Source organism: Vitis riparia, chromosome 13 (assembly GCF_004353265.1).
Source record: "Vitis riparia cultivar Riparia Gloire de Montpellier isolate 1030 chromosome 13, EGFV_Vit.rip_1.0, whole genome shotgun sequence".
Taxonomy (NCBI): domain Eukaryota; kingdom Viridiplantae; phylum Streptophyta; class Magnoliopsida; order Vitales; family Vitaceae; genus Vitis; species Vitis riparia.
In genome coordinates, this window is record NC_048443.1 from 4,205,441 (window position 1) to 4,225,676 (window position 20,236).

General features: G+C 34.8%; 3 protein-coding genes across 4 annotated transcripts in view; 2 read left to right on the top strand and 1 right to left on the bottom strand.

The window, feature by feature from the left end:
- The window catches only part of LOC117929024 (crossover junction endonuclease MUS81), a 33,219-nt gene extending 26,305 nt beyond the window's left edge, over window positions 1-6,914 (top strand). For both annotated transcript variants that reach the window (XM_034849210.1, XM_034849211.1), the window contains exons 15-16: window positions 5,884-5,970; window positions 6,494-6,914. In XM_034849210.1, the coding sequence (XP_034705101.1) occupies window positions 5,884-5,970; window positions 6,494-6,598 (192 nt within the window). In that variant the 3' untranslated portion in view covers window positions 6,599-6,914. The remainder of the gene's footprint in view (window positions 1-5,883; window positions 5,971-6,493) is intronic.
- Window positions 6,915-7,854: 940 nt separating this feature from the next.
- LOC117927800 (NADH dehydrogenase (ubiquinone) complex I, assembly factor 6) lies at window positions 7,855-11,059 on the top strand. The gene is made up of 3 exons (XM_034847485.1): window positions 7,855-8,000; window positions 8,104-8,203; window positions 9,763-11,059. The coding sequence occupies exon 3, from the start codon at window positions 9,785-9,787 to the stop codon at window positions 10,694-10,696; it is 912 nt and encodes a 303-aa protein (XP_034703376.1). The 5' UTR covers window positions 7,855-8,000; window positions 8,104-8,203; window positions 9,763-9,784; the 3' UTR covers window positions 10,697-11,059.
- Window positions 11,060-12,363: 1,304 nt separating this feature from the next.
- LOC117928056 (probable inactive purple acid phosphatase 27) lies at window positions 12,364-17,532 on the bottom strand. The gene is made up of 13 exons (XM_034847824.1): window positions 16,658-17,532; window positions 16,205-16,292; window positions 15,802-16,068; window positions 15,612-15,717; window positions 15,343-15,457; window positions 14,872-15,004; window positions 14,488-14,675; window positions 14,022-14,208; window positions 13,829-13,896; window positions 13,671-13,755; window positions 13,408-13,599; window positions 13,240-13,320; window positions 12,364-12,584 (listed from the first exon to the last, which is right to left on the bottom strand). The coding sequence occupies exons 1-13, from the start codon at window positions 17,002-17,004 to the stop codon at window positions 12,519-12,521; spliced, it is 1,923 nt and encodes a 640-aa protein (XP_034703715.1). The 5' UTR covers window positions 17,005-17,532; the 3' UTR covers window positions 12,364-12,518.
- Between the last annotated feature and the right edge of the window lie 2,704 nt (window positions 17,533-20,236).

Below are 20,236 nucleotides of genomic sequence, written 5' to 3' on the forward strand. Positions count from 1 at the left end.
TAGAATCCACGGCCCAAGAGAAGGAGACTGAGTAAAGCAGACAGAGACATTACCGGTCTGGGCAACAGAAGCAACAGAAGCTGATGTGACTGCCTGATATCGGAGATAGGCATCATAATCACTACCAGTAAGGGTGATACTCTGAGATGTGGAGCTCGCAGCAGAGTCAGGTCGAGATAGCAGAGGATCAGATGACTGAGCAATGTGGGCAGTGCGAGGAGGCCATCCATGTAACTGATAGCAACAATCTCGAGTGTGACCAAGTTTATTACAATAGGTGCACTGAGGACGTTGTCCTCAACCCCGATTGCCACTACGTCCTCCTCAAGAGTTAGTCTGAGAGGTTAACACAGATGAATCTGAAGGACCATCAGTCGACAAGGTCTGAGTAGAGGAGAGACGTAAGAGACGAGTGAACACATCATCCAATGATGGTACTGATGGACTAGCAAGAATCTGATATCGGACAGACTCAAGATTTGGACGGAGGCCAATGAGGGTTAACACCATAAAGAACTTGTCAGTCTGTATTTGTTGAGCTTCAACACCATTAGTGAAGGGCATCAAAGTTAAGAACTCCTCCTTAAGAGACGCAATCTGCCAATATAAGTAGACATATCCATGTCCTGCTGTCTCACATGAACAATATCAGAAACCACCTTATAAAATCGTTGAATATCATTCGTGTATAATCCTTTAGCCTGAGTCCAAAATTTAAAGCAGGTTTTGTAGGCACAAAGATGATGTAAAATTTTGGGATCAACAGATTGCCATAATACGCTGCATAATTGTGCATCGATTTTCTTCCATTGCACTTTGTCGTCATCAGGTATAGCATCCTCAGGTGTAACTAGATGATCCTCATAACCTTGTCCCATAAACCAGAGTCCCACGGACGCTGACCAGGAGAGATAATTCTCACTACCAATCAATTTTTCCGATGTGATAGTAGGAGATCCAGAGATGACGGATGTAAAAATAGGATTTTTAGTCGCCATATCCACTTCACTTGAGATTGAATCACGTTTGGATCGAAGAGAGCCCTAAAGGGAGGTCGGATCACAGTTGTGGAAGAAGAACCTGGTATGTCGGGACCCAAACAAAGGAGAAAAGTGACTGGAGATGAAGAAAAGGCCTTCCTAAGGCACACACAGGTCTCGGCCAAGGAAGGGAGCTGTCGTTGGAGGCTGAAAGAAGACCCGCGGAGGTTGAAATACCAAAAAAATGGAGAAGCAGGGTTCGGAGAGGATTGACAGAGGCTTTAAGTGCAAGACGGTGCCGGACAAGCTTGCTGGTAGAAGCTCGGCACCAGAAAGTGGGCCACGCACCCTCAAGTGCCGGCGGATGGGATTCAGGCTGCCGGAGAAAAACGGCGCATGGGAGGCGCGTGGATCAATTTTTGGCTCCGATGCTTTGAGAAAAGTTGCAGATCTCCTCTTTGCGCTCCTGATGATGTGGTCGGTGTTGGAAAATATCGTCGGAAAAAAAAGTCGCCGGAAAAGTCGCCAGAAAAGTCTCCGGAAAATATCGTCGGAAAAATGTTGACGATGATGAGGGTTTTCTGACCACGATATGATTGACCGGAAAGCTTTGGGAGATGGCAAAGGTGACCGAAATGAAACACGGTCACTGGACGGATTCTCGGAATTAATTATACGGATAAACCAGAAAGAATAAAGTTTTCTCCCCTTAGTTGAAAGAGAGAGAGAAAACCTTAATTCTCAATGATATGATTAACTTCTTACAATAGAGAAATATATATATAAGGCTAGGTTGAACTAACTACCATATATGTGACCTATATTAAGAAAGGAAAGAAAGATTGTACACTATAAATACATTATAATCAACAAACACCATCAATTGTTTTTCCCTTAATAATAAAATAAATTCTATTTTTTTCAGTTTAATACATCCTATTGTTTGTAGACCTATAAAGATCTAAAGTATTTGTGTGGTAAAGTGGTTTGTATATTTTATTGATGGATTATACAAGAATTACTTATGTATACCATTTTTTTTTTCTGATAAGTAAAAGTATTGTATTATGAAGAGGCACTAAAATAGTAGCCCAAGATGTACAAGAAAAAGACACCCCCTTGTAGCTGAAACAAAAAATTGTCCAACAAGATGTACAAAAAACAACCCTAATTTAACTCAAAATGAAACAAAAGATGGATGTCATTACTATATTTCTTGTTTTCTAGAAAATGGTGAGCACCTAATTTAACTCAAATCCAAACCTTGAGATTTGATAATAGGAGGATACGTTGACCAGTATCTTTCACCATATTTACAAAAAGATGACATTTTTCATCAATCTCACAGCAAAATGAGATAATTGAGAGAAAAAAGAGACATTTGCTTGAAATTATTAGTGCCTTGATTTTCCAAATAAATGTTCCCAAACCTATTGGGAGGAAACTGTCCTTCTGCTCATCTTATTGATAGACTACTCTTGAGCTTTTTACTCTCAATTACTCATGAGTCAACTTTGTTAGTTATACCCTTAATTCAATGACTATAGTTGTATACCTCTTAAAAAATTTTGTTGTGTAGCCTTTGTTCATATTCATGCTCACCTAAGAACAAAACTTAATCCTAGAGCCCCTAAGTGTGTATTTGTTGGCTATTCTCCATTAGAAAAGGGATATAAGTGATTTCATTCAAGAAAATTTTTGTATTTATGGATGTTAACTTTCATGACAGTCAAGCATTTTTTCATCAATCTTATCTTCAAGGGGAGCCATTTGCAACAGATAAGAAATTTTTTCAAAGTTCTTGGCCCCATACACTAAAATTGATTATGAATTCGACCCTAAATTAGTGCTTGTTCTTGTCCCAAGCTCTCCTGGTAGTTCCCCAGTCATCCTCAAGACTCACTCAAGGCCCACTAACTTTGAACCTGTGGTTCCTTAGTCTATTATTCTCGATCAATGTTGTCAAAAGAAAAAGAAGATGTCAAGGCTATAGGACTTCTTATAGCTTAAGGCGAAAGGTGAAAGGTGAAAAACAAGGTGATAGTTTGACTATAGTAAGGCGAAAAAAAGTATACATATATTTACCTATTCAATACTTAACCAATATAAGCAGCATCTTCAACAATCAACATTATTAATTTTTCATTTTTAATGGTGTCTTATAAAATTAACTAAATAGTAATAATGATTTGAAGTGTTAAATATTATACTCCACATCATAAGAAACATCATATTGTTTAGAGATATTCATCATGTCCAAATGGATATTCTAATTTTCTAGACATCTAAAAATTAGAATAAAAAACAAAATAAGAAAATGAACATCCTAGAGAAGCTTTTCACATCATCATCATAGTCATCATTGGAATTAAAATTATCATCACTTCCATCAAGACTAGGTTGATAGCCCTCTATCTCATTAGTACTATGATTGATAATATAATATTTCATCTTATACCTCATTTAGTTTGATGTTATATTGAATTAAATTACAATCTAAGTATGTTTAATCTTAACCCATGATCAAAGGTGACTCGCCTTTATGCCTTACACCTTATCCCAAGGCGACTCCCTTGGCTTCGCCTTTTTGAAACCGCCTTGGTTGGGTCTTTAAGAGGTGACTTTTATTTGCCTTGTCTGGCTTGGTGGCCTAGGCAACCTAGGTGATTGCCTTTGATAACACTATTATTGATTTTGTTATCTAAAGGAGATAGGGAGAGATGCTACACCACTCAGGGTTTACTTTAGGAGAATATAGTCTACCCTTGAACCTCTGAGTGTTGCTCCTATTATCAACTTGAAAGAAGGTATTGAAACTCAACTTGAGTCTAGTTCCAATGTATTGGATGATCTTTGTTTACCCATTACCATTAGAGAAGTTTGACTAACTTTATTTTGTTTGGTAGCTTTTTGGCATTTTAGAGAACATTTGTTACCAAACTTAGCTCTATTGACATACCTAAAACTATTGAAATGGCACTAGGGGATGAGAATTCAAGGAAGACAATGCAAGAGGAGATGAGTGCCTTTGAAAAAAAAAAAGGGAAATGCTTAGGAGGTTATGGATCTTCTTGTTGGGGAGAAATATGTTAGGTGTAAGTAGGTGCTTATAATAAAATATAAAGTAAATGAGACACTTAAAAGATATAAGGCAAGATTAGTAGCTAAGGCATATACTCAAACTTATGGAATAGATTATCAAGAAACCTTTGCTCTAGTGGGAAAAAAATACTATTTGTATATTGCTATCCCTTGCTACTAGCTTTGATTGATCCTTGCATTAGTTAAATGTAAAGATTGCCTTCTCCCTTGGGAATTTAGATATGGAGATTTATATGGGGATATCACCTAGTCTAGAAGAAAATTTCAAGGGGAACAAAAGTCTATAGATTGAAGAGGGCTCTATATGGGCTTAAACAACCCCCTCGAGCTTGGTTTGGAAGGTTTTTAAGGCAATAAAGAACATGATTTAGATTTAGAGGAAAGGGAATCATATGCTGTTTAAACACTTTGGGAGTGAGAAAATAACTACTCTCACCATGTTTGTTGATGATATCAATGTGACTGGAGATAATTTAGAAGAAATGGGGAGAGGAAAAGAGAAGTTGGAAAAAAGGTTTGAAATTAAAGACCTAGAAAGACTTAAATCCTTTCTAAGGATTGAAGTTTCTCGGTCAAATGAGGGTATTGTGATTTCACATATCTCCTCAGAGAAACTGAACTGTTAGGGTGTAAGTCGGCAGATGCACCCATTGAGGGTGGCCTCAAACTTGATGAAGGGCCAGAGAATCCTCTGGTAGAAAGAGAGAGAGATGTATCAATACTTGATAGGGAAATGAATTTACATATCACATATGGGATCTCATATGATATTTGTTGTGAGTGAGGTGAGCCAATTTATGCACAATACCAAGGAGGTGCACATGGAGGCGGTTACCCGGATACATAGATACTTGAAGTTAATTCCTTACAATGGTATTTTGTTTTAAGAAAACTTGGAGGATGACACTGGGGGTTTACATAGATGCTGATTGGGCAGGATCAATTGCAGACAATAGGTCAACATCTGGTTATAGTACTTTAGGGAGGGAATTTGGTAATCTGGTGGAGTAAGAAACAGTTTGTGATTGCTAGCTCCAACACTGAAGCAGAATTTGGAACCATGGTGCATGGATTATGTGACCTTCTCTGGATAAAAATCATTCTTAGTATCTTAGAGTAAGTTTAGGAAGGTCCTATGAAGCTCTATTGTGACAAGTTGACTATTAGCATAACTCACAATCCAGTTCATTATGACTGAACTAAGTATGTTGAAGTTGATCGTCATTTCATTAGGGAGAAACTGGATAGTTAGTTGGTACGCACCCCTTAATTAATTAGAAAGACAGCTGATCGACATATTGACCTAGGGACTTGCAGCTCAACTATTCCAATCCATCATAAACAAGTTGAGAATAAAAAATATTTACTTACCAGCTTGAGGGGATGTGTTGGAGAATTGGTGCAGTCATTGCCAGATTATACAACCCGTATAGCTTGGGATTTATTTGAATGTGTTCTTTTTTGGTACAGTTAGAGAGATTTATTTCTTGTAATTAAGGCCTGATTTATTTATTTTAATTAGTAACTGATTTAGTAGAGTACTTCTAAGTGTAGAATAGAGTTATTTCCTTTTAGTAAACATTATGAATATGTTATAAATATACCTGGTGAAAATACAAGTATTATTCAGAAATCATTCTCTGTTTTCAATACTATTATAGCCTTTGAATTTACGCATGTAGAATTCTTCAAGAACTTTTATTTTGTATAATCCTTGAATATAATTGAGTGGCCTGGAGAATTATTTTCAACATGTGTCTTCCTTTTTGGTAGTGTGCATGATGAAACTTCACAAATGCAGGTCCCACAGGTAACAGAGGAGGTTGCTGTTGTTGTTCTGGATTTGTACCCAACACTTTTGTCTCTTGCTCGTGCATATTCTCTTCTTGTGAGGCCTCATTCCTTTCACAAGTTTTTAGTTGGAGCTTTCAATGAACAATCAGCATGTCTTCTAATTCAAAGAGTATTTGAGCCTGAATGCATATTTTGAACTCCAGCACCTATTACTGTCCTTTGAAAGAAAATTTACTTCTGGATTAAGATTCTCAGGTTTAATTCAGCAGCCTGTGACATATCAAAAATTATTATAAAATTGTTTGAAAATGCATTAATATGAATCCAATGACACGGGAGATTTCTCTTTATATTTCCCGGTTTGAATTTGCAAGCGGTTGATTTCTTTGACCCTACATGGACACCTTCTAATATCAGCGTTTTTACGTGATAATTTGTCTTTAATTTTTGTAATTACTATTATTGTTATTTTTAATGCATACTCAATTTTGATTTAGTTTCTTGTACTGTTGGTGATTTCTAAAAATGAATAACCTAGTTCAATGACTTCTCTTTCTTACTTGAAAACATCTGATATGTTCCCTCACTTGGGTTTTATTCTAATTGTTTTCAAATAGGACGGTGACATACTTGCACAAGAGGAGATGCTCAGGAAGCAGAGCAACAACATGGTTAATGCAGTTGCTAGTAGGAATATCTTCAAACTAGTTTGGGGTGATTGACTATTATTCTTCTCCATCTTCTATGTTGAAGATTTGTTTGCTTGTTTATTGGTTGGGGGGTCGTCATGAAGCTTGATGACCAACAAACAAAAATGCTGGTTTCTTCGGTCATCACTGTTGTAACTTGCACATTGTACCATTGAAGGATGCCTATGCAGTTTGTACATTGGAGGTTATAGAGCATTAGTTGCAGGAACAGTTCTGTGAAAGATATTAATAATCAACTGAGGGTTCCTTACCATCTAGCCTAGTGTATTCCAGAAAATACATGCTTAGACCATCAATGAATCATTTCTGCTTTTGATCGATTGAATAATTGTTGGAGTGCCATCTTTTACTCTCTGCTCATCTTGTCTCAACCCTCTCATGATGAGTAATTTACTTGAATAATTACCTCTCATGTTCAGGCAGGCTGCAGAAACAGTGAGATATTCATGTAGAATCGTCTCCTATTAAAGGGTCTAGAATCAAATCAATACATGCCGAAATACGGGATCGATCGGAATGCGCCGTATGCACAATTAGGTCTTATCGCTCAGTATCAAAGTTTGTCTTATTGCTTTGTACTTTGATCTCATCCTTTTATACTTTTGTTCCATTGTTTGATCTGTTCTTATTGTATCTCGTCCCATCTTCTCCAAAGACGTTCTCTCTTTGTTTAAATACTTGTTTCTAATTCTTATTTCTCATTGTATAAAATGAATTTTCTGATTCTAATTTTTATGTTTGGATGCATCTATGAATAAAAGGTTGGAATGTTTATCCGTGTCAATTTCAATATTTGATAATAATGGAAATGAGAATAGAAAGAGAAATAAATTGACAATAATACTTTTACATATAGTTTGAAATAATTTTTTATTTTCATTTTAAAAAAATATTTCTATTGGAGTCATTTTTACTTTTCATTCTCATTCCGTTTAAGTCATCCAAATATTAAAATGAATGAAAAAAAAAAAAATCAAGCTATTGGGAAGTATAATGCACTCTAAAATGCTTCAAATGACTAAAATATGTATAGATAAAAAAAAAAAAATCGATAGATTAAATTACTATTAAATTGATTAAAATTGAGAATTCTTAGTTGAATATTTTTGGAGTACTCTCAAAATCTGTGCTTAAGAAATGCATATAGCAACCGTTTACTTTCAAGGCATCCAATTTCAAGTCAAGAAATTGAAATTGACTTGTTTTGGTGTTTGTAACATTTATGGACGTTGTTTGGGTTATGCTTGGGCCAGCCCATCGCCGTGCTCGGGTTTAGAATCGGACCAAGCCCGATATTTTCGCGCGGGATCGGGTGGACTTGCAGTTGAAGCCAACAGGCCGAATTTACATTCCTGCTACCCGTAATTTTAAACCCAAGCTTGAGTATTGTTTTCTCGATTCTGGAGCTTGAAATGTAAGTTACAATTGCTGTGTAATTTACTAATTTCTGTAGAGTTAGGGTTTGAATTTCTGTAAAAATTTGATTGTCTTCAGTTATTGATTGTTTGATTATTCAGACCAGAAGCTGCTTGAATGGGGCCGAATCTTCTATTGCATTGACAGAGACTTTGAGCTTCGTCACTTCCTTCAACAATTACGATCTTGACCTTTTCTCTGGTACGATTTCTTCCACCATTTCTTCTTTTTCCCAAAGCTCTGCGTTCAGTGTATGTCAAATGAGCCGTGATTCTTTAAATGGGTCACATTGGTATGCTCGGCTTCTGTTTGATTGATGTCCCATGTGAAGAGTGTTTTTTTGTTTTTTTTTTTTGTTTGCCTTTCTGGAAAATGCATTTCTGGAATGGGGTTCAGGGTTTAAGGCTCCTAGGAATAGGGTACAGGGTTTGAGGCAGTCCTGCCATGGATTCCATCCAATTAGAAGGAATCTCAAGTGCTCTAATTTGGTTGTGATGGGAATTACACAGGACATACTTATTTTTTGTTTTTCTTCTAATTCTTTTCCTTTCTCTTGCTTTTTTCCCTTCCATTGTTCCTCTTTTTCTTGATGATATTTGAGATCCAAACTGCACCTTAGTTTAGCCAGTGAACAAAAATACTTCGGCTGTAAGTTGGCTGGTTGTGTTACTATTGAAAACTCCATCATGTAATTCCCATTGCAGAATCCATAAAGATTTTGAACTTTGACTGTTAATTAAATTTAGGCCACTTCAAAAGTGTGATTTAGTTTGACAGAGTTGTAACAGTTTGATAGTCAATTTAGACATCTACTAGGTCTAGACTTGCAACTTTAGTCAGATCACAATTATAATTAGCTTCACAGAAGAAGTCATCCCTATCAAATGTAAGTTGTATAGTAATTTGAGTTATTTTGTAGAAATGCTGATTGGACCTGTGAAGAGACTTTCCGTTTGTCCTCCCCTTCCCAATTTTGTAATTTTAAGTTTTTGGATGAATAATTTGGGGTAGCAGCTCTTGCAATTGCTTCATGAAGTTAAAATTATGTTTATCAAATTTAATGCAATGATAACATACAGTCCATGATATCGGGATCCTTCAATTTCACCCAATGTATCTTTCGACACGGCATGATATGGGAATGGGTATGAGATCCTTGTTTGATACTTCTATTTTACTATAGGTGTGGCTGTTTGATTTTTCCATTGATATCTTTTTTTTTTCTTTCAACTTTCTTAGTAATAATTACATTAGTAAAAAAGAGAAGTTAGCAGAAAAGTGAATTTTTGTATGAATATTTAGGGATGAAATGAATAAAAAAGAAAAGAAAGAGATTAGAGGGACAATATGAGATCTTTGAAAAAGATATCTTCACTTCCAATTAATTTTTACTTGGTTTTTCTTTGACTATATCATATCCCAATGCCCGTGTCCTTTTTTAGATCCTTTTTCGCTGGGTTCGTTTATTCTAAAATTTGAGTTGTGAAGGATCAGATCCCTAAACACATGCCCGCATCTGACAGTCATGCCCCAGTCCATACAATATAGGATATAGCAATTTCTCTTAGCTTAGCTCATTATAAAAGGAGAAAAAACATTAGGGCACTGGACTCTCGAAAGAGTTCTTTCTTACTGATTCAAATCGGGTCTCCCTTCTATGAATCTTGCCAGTGCTTATGGAAATCATTTCAACTGTTATTTTTTTATTTAATTTTGTGGTGTTTCATTTAGTATTGCCATTTGTTTACTATGTGTGGCAGGAATAACCCTAGCGGGTACTCGATGAAGGGTGCTTCGGCATCAAGTACAATACAGGCAGCTTTCTCCTACTGTGTACAGCAAGTAAGAAATTATGATTACCATCACTACCTCTGCAACATTGAGCTCCCTCCCAAAATGCGGAAGGCTGCATTTGCCATCCGTGCCTTTAATGTTGAAACCGCCAGAGCAATGGATATTGCTTCTGATCCCAGGATTGGCCTTATGCGCCTCCTCTGGTGGCAGGAAGCCATAGACAAAATTTTTGCCAACAAAACGATTGAGCATCCAACAGCTCAGGCCCTTGCATCTGTGGTATCTGAGCACAAAATCAGCAAGGGCTGGATGAAACGGTCTGTTGAAGCTCGAATCAATGATGCAAGAAGAGAGGTTACTGATATGCCGGAAACGATTGAAGAGTTGGAGCGATATGCTGAGGACACTGTATCCACTCTTCTGTACACAACACTTCAAGCTGGTGGGATCAGGTCTACTGCAGCAGATCATGCAGCATCACACATTGGTAAGGCAAGTGGCCTTCTCTTGCTGCTAAGGTCTCTACCATATCATGCTAATCGAAACCGTCAGTTTCCTTATATACCAAAGGACCTAGCAGCCAATCACAATTTGTTGGATACACAGGGAGGTCGATCAGAGATTCGAATGGATTCTCCTGAGGGTCTGTGTGACGTGGTTTTTGATATGGCATCAGTAGCTAATGCCCATTTGGAGAAGGCTCGTCAATTAGCTGGAACAGTACCTGCTGAGGCTCTTCCAGTGCTTCTACCAGCTGTGCCTGCCCAGGTTATCTTGGACTCCCTGAGTCGGGTGCAATTCAATGTGTTTGATCCAAGGATGGCTCGGGGGATTCTTGGTATTCCTCCTTTGTGGTTCCAATTGAAACTCAAATGGCATTCATGGAGAGGGAAATACTAAGAAAATTTCAGTTAAGGGATTTTATCATTGAAGAAGTTTTGGTTCCTTCAAATAAGGAGATTTTTGTTCTCATATAACAACAAATACAGAGACTTCTGGATTACAATTGTTTTTTTAACTGGCAGCTCCCTCAGTGCTTCGTTGTCACAGTAGGCAGCTGGGCTTGAATTTGATTCCTTGCTTGATGAATGTTGAATTTACTGCTCTTGTAACCTAATCCAAGGTTTTGGTATACAACTGTTGTAGTGGACCACATGTATCAGATATATGACGGCATACTCTTCTGGGTAAGCTTCCACTCACTGGCTATCTCAATGACTCTGAATTTATATCCAATAAAATCCCTTTCAATTTTTTTTTTAAGCTTTCAGTCGCACATGATCTCCTTCTCAAGAAATGTCAGGTCTGTTCGGTACTAATTTTGAAAACAATTATTAAAAATATGTTTCTCGGGAATATTTTTAAGAATAAATTTTTGTTTTAGAACTCAAATATGAAAATTTTAGTGTTAGGTGATATCAACTATGATCACAACCATTCCCTTAGGGTAGTGTAACTTCAATCCTGAACCAAACTCATTTCATTTGACCTGACAATTCGTTATAATGATTTTGTAGTGCATATCCTTCTCTTTTGAACTCCATTCTAACCTCATAATTCAAAAGAATCAATTTTAGTATGTCATCTCTAGTAAGACTTAAGGATTCTTTCGGTGTTGTGTATCTCTAATCCTTAACCAAATTGATTTGCTTAACTTGAAAATGCACTTTGCTGACTTTTTTTTTTTTCTTTTTTTTTTTGTTTTTGTGGACATATATACTTCTTTTTTTCCCTATAATTCAAAAAAATATAATTCTATGAAGAGCACTCCTCTCGGTAACCGATATCTGATTTTAGTTCCTCATCTAGTCTAAGTGGATTAAAACTTAATATTTCATACTTAATGATTTAAGATAATTTTAAGTAAATTATCTTAAGTTATTGATTTAAAACTTATTACCTTATTCTTATTGATTTGAATTTTATTAATTTTTTTAACTATTAAATTAACATATTTACTTTTATTGGAATTAAGAAAGATACGGGTCGCTAAATTTGTATAGTAAAATTTAGGTTATTAGATGAATGTGATAAAATTTAGACCGTTGAATGAAGATATAAACAAATGAAATTAAGGTACCAGATAAAAAATTGACACTCAAAGGTATGCATTTGCCACCACATGATTGATGATACTTTTCCAATATAACTTTTGGTACCTATCGAAAAAATACCTTTGGTATTGTAGTAGGATACATGAAGAAATGATGTTATATAGTAGATAAAAAGGAAGGAAAAAATATGAGATACAAAAGTAAAATAAAGGGGTTTAGAATTTGAAAAAAGTTAATTATTATTACTTATTATTGAAGTCATTATAAATTTTAATTTATAAAATTAAGTTATTTTATTGCATATAGACATTCAAAATGTACTTAATAACTTAAATCATTAAATTATTAAGGTGATATTCGTTTTTTTTAAGCTAATACTAAATGCAATTTATAATTTTTCACCTTTTAGTTTCTTGCACTCGGATGTCTAGCCGTCCATATTACGGACTTTATTGGATAAAGAAACCAATTCAAATAACATAGTTATGATCATATTATCTTATGTTAAAAAAAAAATATGAGGACTGAGACCACAATACCTGTTTTTTGGAAGGTAGGTCCAATTGATGGATAAGATTGATTTACATGAGGAAATATAACAAGTTTCATAAATTTAATCATATCGAAGCCAAAGTTGTGTCTTCGCATTCTCTCATTAATTTCTCTTTCTAGGAACTTTGACTTCTAATGATGCGGAAGCTATCCCCAACTTTTCTTGTATTGCTTTCTACAAACTACAAGAAGAAAGAAGGAAATGAATGAGAAAATTTTAGTATGACTCATTGCATGGTGTCTTTAGTTGCCAAACATGCACTACACACAAAAGTAGAAAATAAGCCTCTATTTGAAAAGTATTTTTGAAAATAATTCTGAGTAACAATTTTCGAAAACAATTCTATGATGTCTTGTATAATAAAGTATAGTTGAAAACCCAAATGCTTTTAACCTTTTTTTTTTTTTTATGTTTTTAAATATATATTTTTAAATAACTTTTATATATAATACTTTATTTTTAATCATTAGTTATATTTATATAACTATTTTTAAAAATAACTCTCACAAAAAATAAGTAAAAATGATTAAAAGTTATTCTTGAAAACACCCCAGTTTTTGTTTTTTAAGAAAAAAAAAATTCTTGCTTTAGAAAGTAGAAAACTATTTTTAAGAACAATTACCAAACAAGTCCTAAAAATCTAAGAATATGTGCATAAACTAGGCTAGGGTTTCGTTTTGGTCTAAAAGTTCGTAAACTTGTAATGTTTTGTTGTCCTTCTTATGTGTAGCTATATACTTGGTATATGCATGGGGTTTCTAATAATTTGCTATTAAGGTGATTTAATGAAAGAATTTTTAAGCATAGCCCATTGATCAAAGGTATACAAAACTAACCTCCATTTTTAACTCTTCCCTTGTTGCATGCCCTCTTACATATCCATATTCAGAAATCCTTGACAAACTCCAAGCATTATCCTGTATCCATGGACAAAAATAAAATGTATGAACACTTATAAACATGGACACATATACGAACTCGAATGCATGCAAAGTTATACTCACAACATCATCCGGGAACTTGTCCAAGCTGAAGCCAGCCATTCCAATGACTGCTTGAACTGGGGCAGTATAATTGCTGTTATCATAGGTGTCGATCCCATCTTCATCCTTCTTAGGCATCCCTTTGCATTCATGGTCATAAATAGCACAAGTTCTCTCGTAGTTGTGCACATGGCCAAAGAGAACCAGGTCAACCTAGTTCATGTTCCCAACTTTTAGTATTCAGTGCAAGTTACAAGTCTGAAGCGTAATAGGTCCATACTCACCTTGTTGGCCAGCAATAATGGCTCTACGGCTGATATAAAGTCGGAGGAGCCCAAACCGGTTGTGGAAGTGTACATCTGTCTGTGCCTGTAATTTTTACCAATCTGTTAATGAATTGTTGTTCTAAGCTACCTATGACATATTTTTGCTTTCAACTTACCCAATAAAAATTAGCCAAGGGGTTTTCGATCTATCAACTGAAGCCATGTCATTTTTCATCCATTCATACTGTAAGAAAGTACAATTTTTTGGTCAGCAAATGGATGAAAAGCAGCATGTATGATGATCAAACAGACAATGAGAAAGAGAAACACATTGAATGCTAAATATGGAAGAAGAATGTTTCATTTTACCTGCTCGGCACTTTCAGCCCAGTCATGTTCGGTTGAAATTACTGTGAAGTGAACACTTCCTTGTTCAATGGAATACCATGGCTTTTCTTTTTCCACTGTAGGCATTGGAAAATAAGTCCAGTAAGGAACTCCACATTCTCCACCCGAGTCAGGAGTTTTGTAAATTGATTCTGCATCCGGGTAGTCCCTGAAATTTCATGCACCTCAGCTAAATATAGTGCCAAAACCGATATCTTTACCCTCAATCTTTTTATCAAGTATTCGATGGGAGATGAGAATTAAAAAACGGTTGAAGGGTATTTTTATTAGAGAAAGAGGCTATATTTCATGCTTTTAAAAGACGAGGTCATTCTTCCAAAATCGTGTTTTCAATAACCCTTTTAATCAAAATCCTGATATCTTCTTACACTATCAATTTGACCAAATCCTTAATTAGGTTATGGTGGTTTCCAATTGAGGTACTTACATTTCGTGGTTTCCAATTGCAGTCATGTAAGAAACTTGGGAAGCAACTGGGTTGATAAGGTGGAGGAAGAAATCCCATTCTACTAAGAAGCCTGTGGCATAGCTAATATCTCCAACGTGGAAGATGGAATCTATATTTCCAGAACTGAGTTCTTTGGCTACGGCCTCAATTACCGAGATAGATCCTGGCTACATGTGTTCAAACCAAAATCCTGATTAGCAAGTGTGTTGAAAATTTTGATAGAAATTGTTGAGGGATGGAAGTGGTTAATTAATACTTGTGTGAATATGGAATTTTCATTCAGTGTCCCAAAACAGAGATAGAGAGAATGATCTTCTAAAATGGTCTGTGATTTAGTTTGATGAAATACCAAATGGTTCCTACCTGAATGTAGTGTTCAGCAGAAGCATCACGAGGAGCCTTTCCCATGTCACCAAATGCAATAAATCTGAGTTCATCTGATCCCCCAGCAGGTGGAGTCCGGAATTGAATTTGATCACTCCAACCAACCGAGTCACTGCATTGAAGGTACTAAAGCATCAAAAAGTCCATAACCCAAAGTAAAAACTCTCCCCTCCAATGGTCATAACAAGACTATTTTGGAGGTAGATAAAGTTCTCCTCTACTTGGCAATTTTAGGCTCAATTTGACAAGTATTTCCGAGAATAGTTATGAAAAACAGTTTTTTGATGTTTTATAGAATACAAGTCTGTTTAAAAACTTGAAATGCTCTTAATTTGTTTCCGATGTTTTTAAAATAAATTGTATTTTCTGTTTTGTTTACTGTTTTCAGGTTTTCAAATTTATTCTCCTATGAAAATTGTTCTAAACAACAGTTGCCAAACCGGGCCTTACCTTCCATATTTATAGGAGAAGGTGCTTGAAGGCTGAAGTCCTGTCATCACTGCTGAATGAATGTAACCGGGATCATGCCACCCAAAATCCTTGGCTGGACTAGTTTTTTCAGTGCCTGTTCGTTTCCCAGGAATCAAATAAAACCAAGTGAATTTTTTGTTTCAATTCCATGAGTTCTTCTATCACGTATAAACAAAATTAATTAGGATAAAAGCCAGCAAAAAAAATAATGAATCATTTGTATAAGGAGTAGGAAGATAGTGACTTACCACACATATCATCTTGTGTAAATGTTACAACTTCTGATTCTTCTGATTTGCCTTCATATTGAACTTGTTGAGGCTCTTTATCACCACTGACCCATGTTAATCTCATCTGCAGTAATCAGTACCTTTTGCTAAGATGGAACACAAATGAACACATTCAGTATTTGATCATAGTATGAAAATGGCTGCTTACAGATGTTCCAGTCGAATCTATGCTTGAGATGTGTCCATATAATGGCTTTTCTGGACTAGCAAAGCTCACAGGGTTTGATCTAGTCAAAATGCAAGGGGTTTGGAATCCACCAGCGAAGAACACAAACTCAATGTCTGTTCTGATGTTGATAGCATGGAATGTTAACGAGCCAGCGCAGGTGACCTCTACACATTTGCCATTCTCATACTTCTTGCATTCCTGTTTCTTGCAACTGAGGTAGTCAGGATCATTGCTCACAAACTGTGCCTGCAATTTTAATCGAAATTAAGCATTTAGAAATTCTCTTCCAAATACGTGTGCTTTTGGTCTTGGTCACTTTCATTTTACATCTCCAGTAGTACTTCCAATAAGACAAGTAACTGGTCTTGGTCACATCATGTACCTTGACAGGATAATGGCAGAGAAGAGGCAAGTTACTAATGTCACCAGTTTGTATATAGAAAATTGCAGCTAATGGACAACTTGAGACACTGCACATGGAGAAAAACAAAAGAACAAGTCAAGTGAAAGAATGGTTACAATTGAAAAGAGAAAGATTTGATTTCATTTTCATGTCAATTCTTATTCTTGGAAATTTTGAGTAACATCAAGGGTATGTTTGGTTACTTGGAAAATTCTTATTTAAATTTTTTTTTCTTTCATTTTTTCTTTTTTCCTACTTTTTTTTTCTTTATTTTCTTTTCTTCCGATTTTCCCTCAAAGTTTTCAAGAACCAAACAGTGCTGAAATGAAACATTAATTAAAATAAAAAATAAAAACTGTTTCATTTGACTTTTTTCACATATGCTTCATTCTTAGTATTTATGAAACAAAGAGTGGTTAGTAATCTTCTTACTCCGAATGAGAAGGGGAAATCATGGCCACCCAATCAGTCTCTGCAGGAAGTAGAACTCCGCTAACGGTGACAGTGAGGTATTCTTCATCGGAGAGGCTTGAATTCTTGCTAACGTTGATTTGAAGATAAGGGTTTGCATCAGCACACTCCACCAAAACTCTTCTATTCAGTAGCCGGAAATCGGATATTGCAGTGTAGTTTTGGAACTCATCAATGGAGCTGATGGTTATGGGAGGCGAAAACGAAGAAGAACAAAGACCGGGAAAGGAAAGTAAGAGAGCAGCTAAGAAAAGTCTGAAAACCCACGAAGAAATGGAGGGTTTCATGGAAGAAGAGGGAGAAGACATGTTTGGAGGACAAGAAAATTTGTCGTTCCAAGGGAGAAAATAACAAGGCTTGCTTTGTTGATTGGTTATTGGATTTTCTTAATTTCCATCTGAGTTACATCAATGGAGTGCATGAAACATCAATGGAAGAAGAGAACCCTAGAAGAAGCAAAAAAAACATGTTTGGAAGACAAGAAAATTAGTTGTCCCAAGACGGAATATATATGCATCAACAAGGCGAGTTATGTTGGCTCTTGGATTTTCTTCTTCACTGTTTCTCACTCTCCATCCAGCATACCATCTTGACTACTGTTGATCAAACTCAATGGGAATATCAGCAGGAGAAGAAAATCCAACAACAAAAGCAAACTTTCAAGAGGCCAAATACGGACAAAACAAGTTTGGAAGACAAGAAAATCTGTTGCTCTAAGAAAGAGAATCAACAAGGCCAGCCAGTCCTTTGTTTGAAGACTAGTTTTTCTTCTTCACCATCCTCTGACTACCCATCAAATATATATACCATTCTGAATAGTGATCTGAGAATTTGGATGTAAAAATCAATGGAGAAATGTCGTTGCTTGGTTTAGATATGATGTTGACAAAGAAAAAGGGATTAGATCAAAACATTTATAGAAAAATTAAAATTAAAAAATATATATAAATATGTGAAAAAAGAAGGAAACAAGACGTAGGCGAATATTACGTGGAGAATTTGGATTTCTTGGACGTGGTGTCGTTGGTTATGGTGATACCAAAGAGGTCTCCAACTGTCAGTTATGCTATTTTTTTTTTTTTCAATAAATTCATGATGTTGAATGTTTATCCGTTATTTAAATTTAGGATAGGAAAATAAATTTTAATTGATTTTTTTTGGTAGATTTTGTGTTTTTTAAAATAGATGAGTTACGTTTCCATGTATTTATCATAATAATTATATTTATTTAATTATTTTATAATTATAATAATAAATTAAATTATCCTATGTAACATATTATAGGTTATTTGATTAAAATGAAAACCCAATTTTTGAAATTTAGTTCTTTAGTTTTTTTTTTTTTTTTAAATCTTATTTCAACAAGAATGGTTTTGTTAAATTTTTTTGGGTAAAAATAAAAATTTATTTAAAAACTTACGTATAAATGCTTGAAATAGTAAATGATTTTTAATCAAATATTTTCATATTATTATATGGTAAGGTCATCACCAAAATGATTATAAAAATTATTTTCTTTGATACTCAAAAAAATTCAATAAATATTATCTCGATGATGTAGAAAATATATGACGTTCAAAGTAGAAGGCATTTGTGCAATGACTGCAATTTGGACTTGTATGTAACAAAATAGTGGCCTTAGTTTGTAACGTGTGGGCAAGGTCACAATGGGAAAATATTAAATAAGGTCTAAAATAAGAAAAAAATAAACCCAAGTTATATAATGGTATTGGTCTTCATCTATATATATCAATTTTTATCAGCAGTGGCATTCGGTTTTTGGATTGGAGTACCAGTGAATTAATATTTGAAAATAAACATTTCCAACATTCCTTCTACGCCTCCATTTGTAGATGATGTCATGCATGATCCAAATTTGAGGCTTCAAACATGCATGTTAGGCCAAAAGAAAACAAAAAAAAAACCTAAAACAGGTATTTTGTAGCATTTTCTTGAGTTGAGTTATTTTCACATACAATCAACAAGACCCTATTTGGTAGTAGTTTTTTAAAATGATTTTAAAAACTAATTTTTTATAACAGTTTTTGAAAATTATTTTTTGATATTTTATAAAATAAAAATTTGTTTGATAACTGAAATGTTTTTAACCTATTTTTAATATCTTTAAATATGTTTTAAAAATAATTTTTATATCAAATATTTTATTTTTAATCATTTTTTATGTTTGTATTATTATTTTTTAAAATAATCCTATATTTTAAAATAGTTCTTAAAAAAAAGTGAAAACCACTCTTATTTTTAAGTATAAAAAATAGAGAATAATTTTCTGGTTGACAAAGCGATTTGTCCTATTTTTTTATTCTCAAGAACATAAAATTGGTGTGGAAAATAGTTGTGTTGCCAAGTAGACTCAAAATATTTTCTTTCTTTTTTTGTCAAAAAACTACTTTTTTTTCAGTTTAAAATGGGTACATATTCTTTAATAATTTAAAATGTTTGAAAATATTCATCTTGTATATGATCATCATGGTCTAAAATAGAAAGATTATTTGGAAAGCTTGATTAAATAAGTAGGAATCTAAAAGAAAAAATGAAAAAGCAAATGCAAAATATATGTATATATTCAAGCAGGTTCTTATCATCCACTTGGATGTCAAATGTGTATACAAGCTGTTTAGATTATTGCCTAAAGAAAATACACTTTCCAAGCTGTGAGCAACCAATATTGACAGGTCTAGGTTTCAAGAGAATGATTAGAAGTAGACAAAACCAAAAAAACTACGAAAAATTCATTTCTGCAATACACCCAACAAGGAAAGGGTGCATTTCCATTAGTAATGAGCCTAGTTTCATGTTACACATGGGGGTGCACATAAATGTGGAGCATACCCAAGTATCCGGGCCCTTTGCTTAAAGGATTTAGGTCAATACACTCCAAGTCGTTGTGTATAAGAGCATAGAGATTTCCATGTAAACACATGTTGGGATGCAAACAAATTAAAGAAAAGAAAAAATACAGTGGGTCCATGAATACATGATTGTCTATGAATACATGCCGTTGAAGTTTTGAGTCATGGAACATGAAATAAAAGAGAGACTTTTCTTCACGCAAAGGTATAAGGAATTAGGCACCGTGTGTTTAGGCTTCGACATCATGTTGTATCACGATAGTTAGTAGTCAATTAAGTCTATGAGATATCACTATAGGAAGCATTATTTTCAAATGCCCTTCATCCTTCCCAAAGGAAAGGACTTGCTACTAGAAACTCCTAACTCAACTCACGCCTTGATTGACTACAAAAGACGGACAAAAGAAATGGAAATTGGCACCATTGACCGGATGAATAGACTGCCTTCCTTGACTTTGTCCATGGTGCCGGTAGCACAACACACGCTTGCAAAGGAAGGGTCAAAAGCTAGTTTCATGCCTATAGTCATTACTCTCGATGGTGGCAATATGGTCTCCAACATCCTTAATAGATTGTTATTGGAAAGGAGATTAACTTCTAAACAAAAAATATCTAAAAATAGAAAATACATAAGAAATAAACTTGAAATTCTAAAATTCCTTCTAATGAA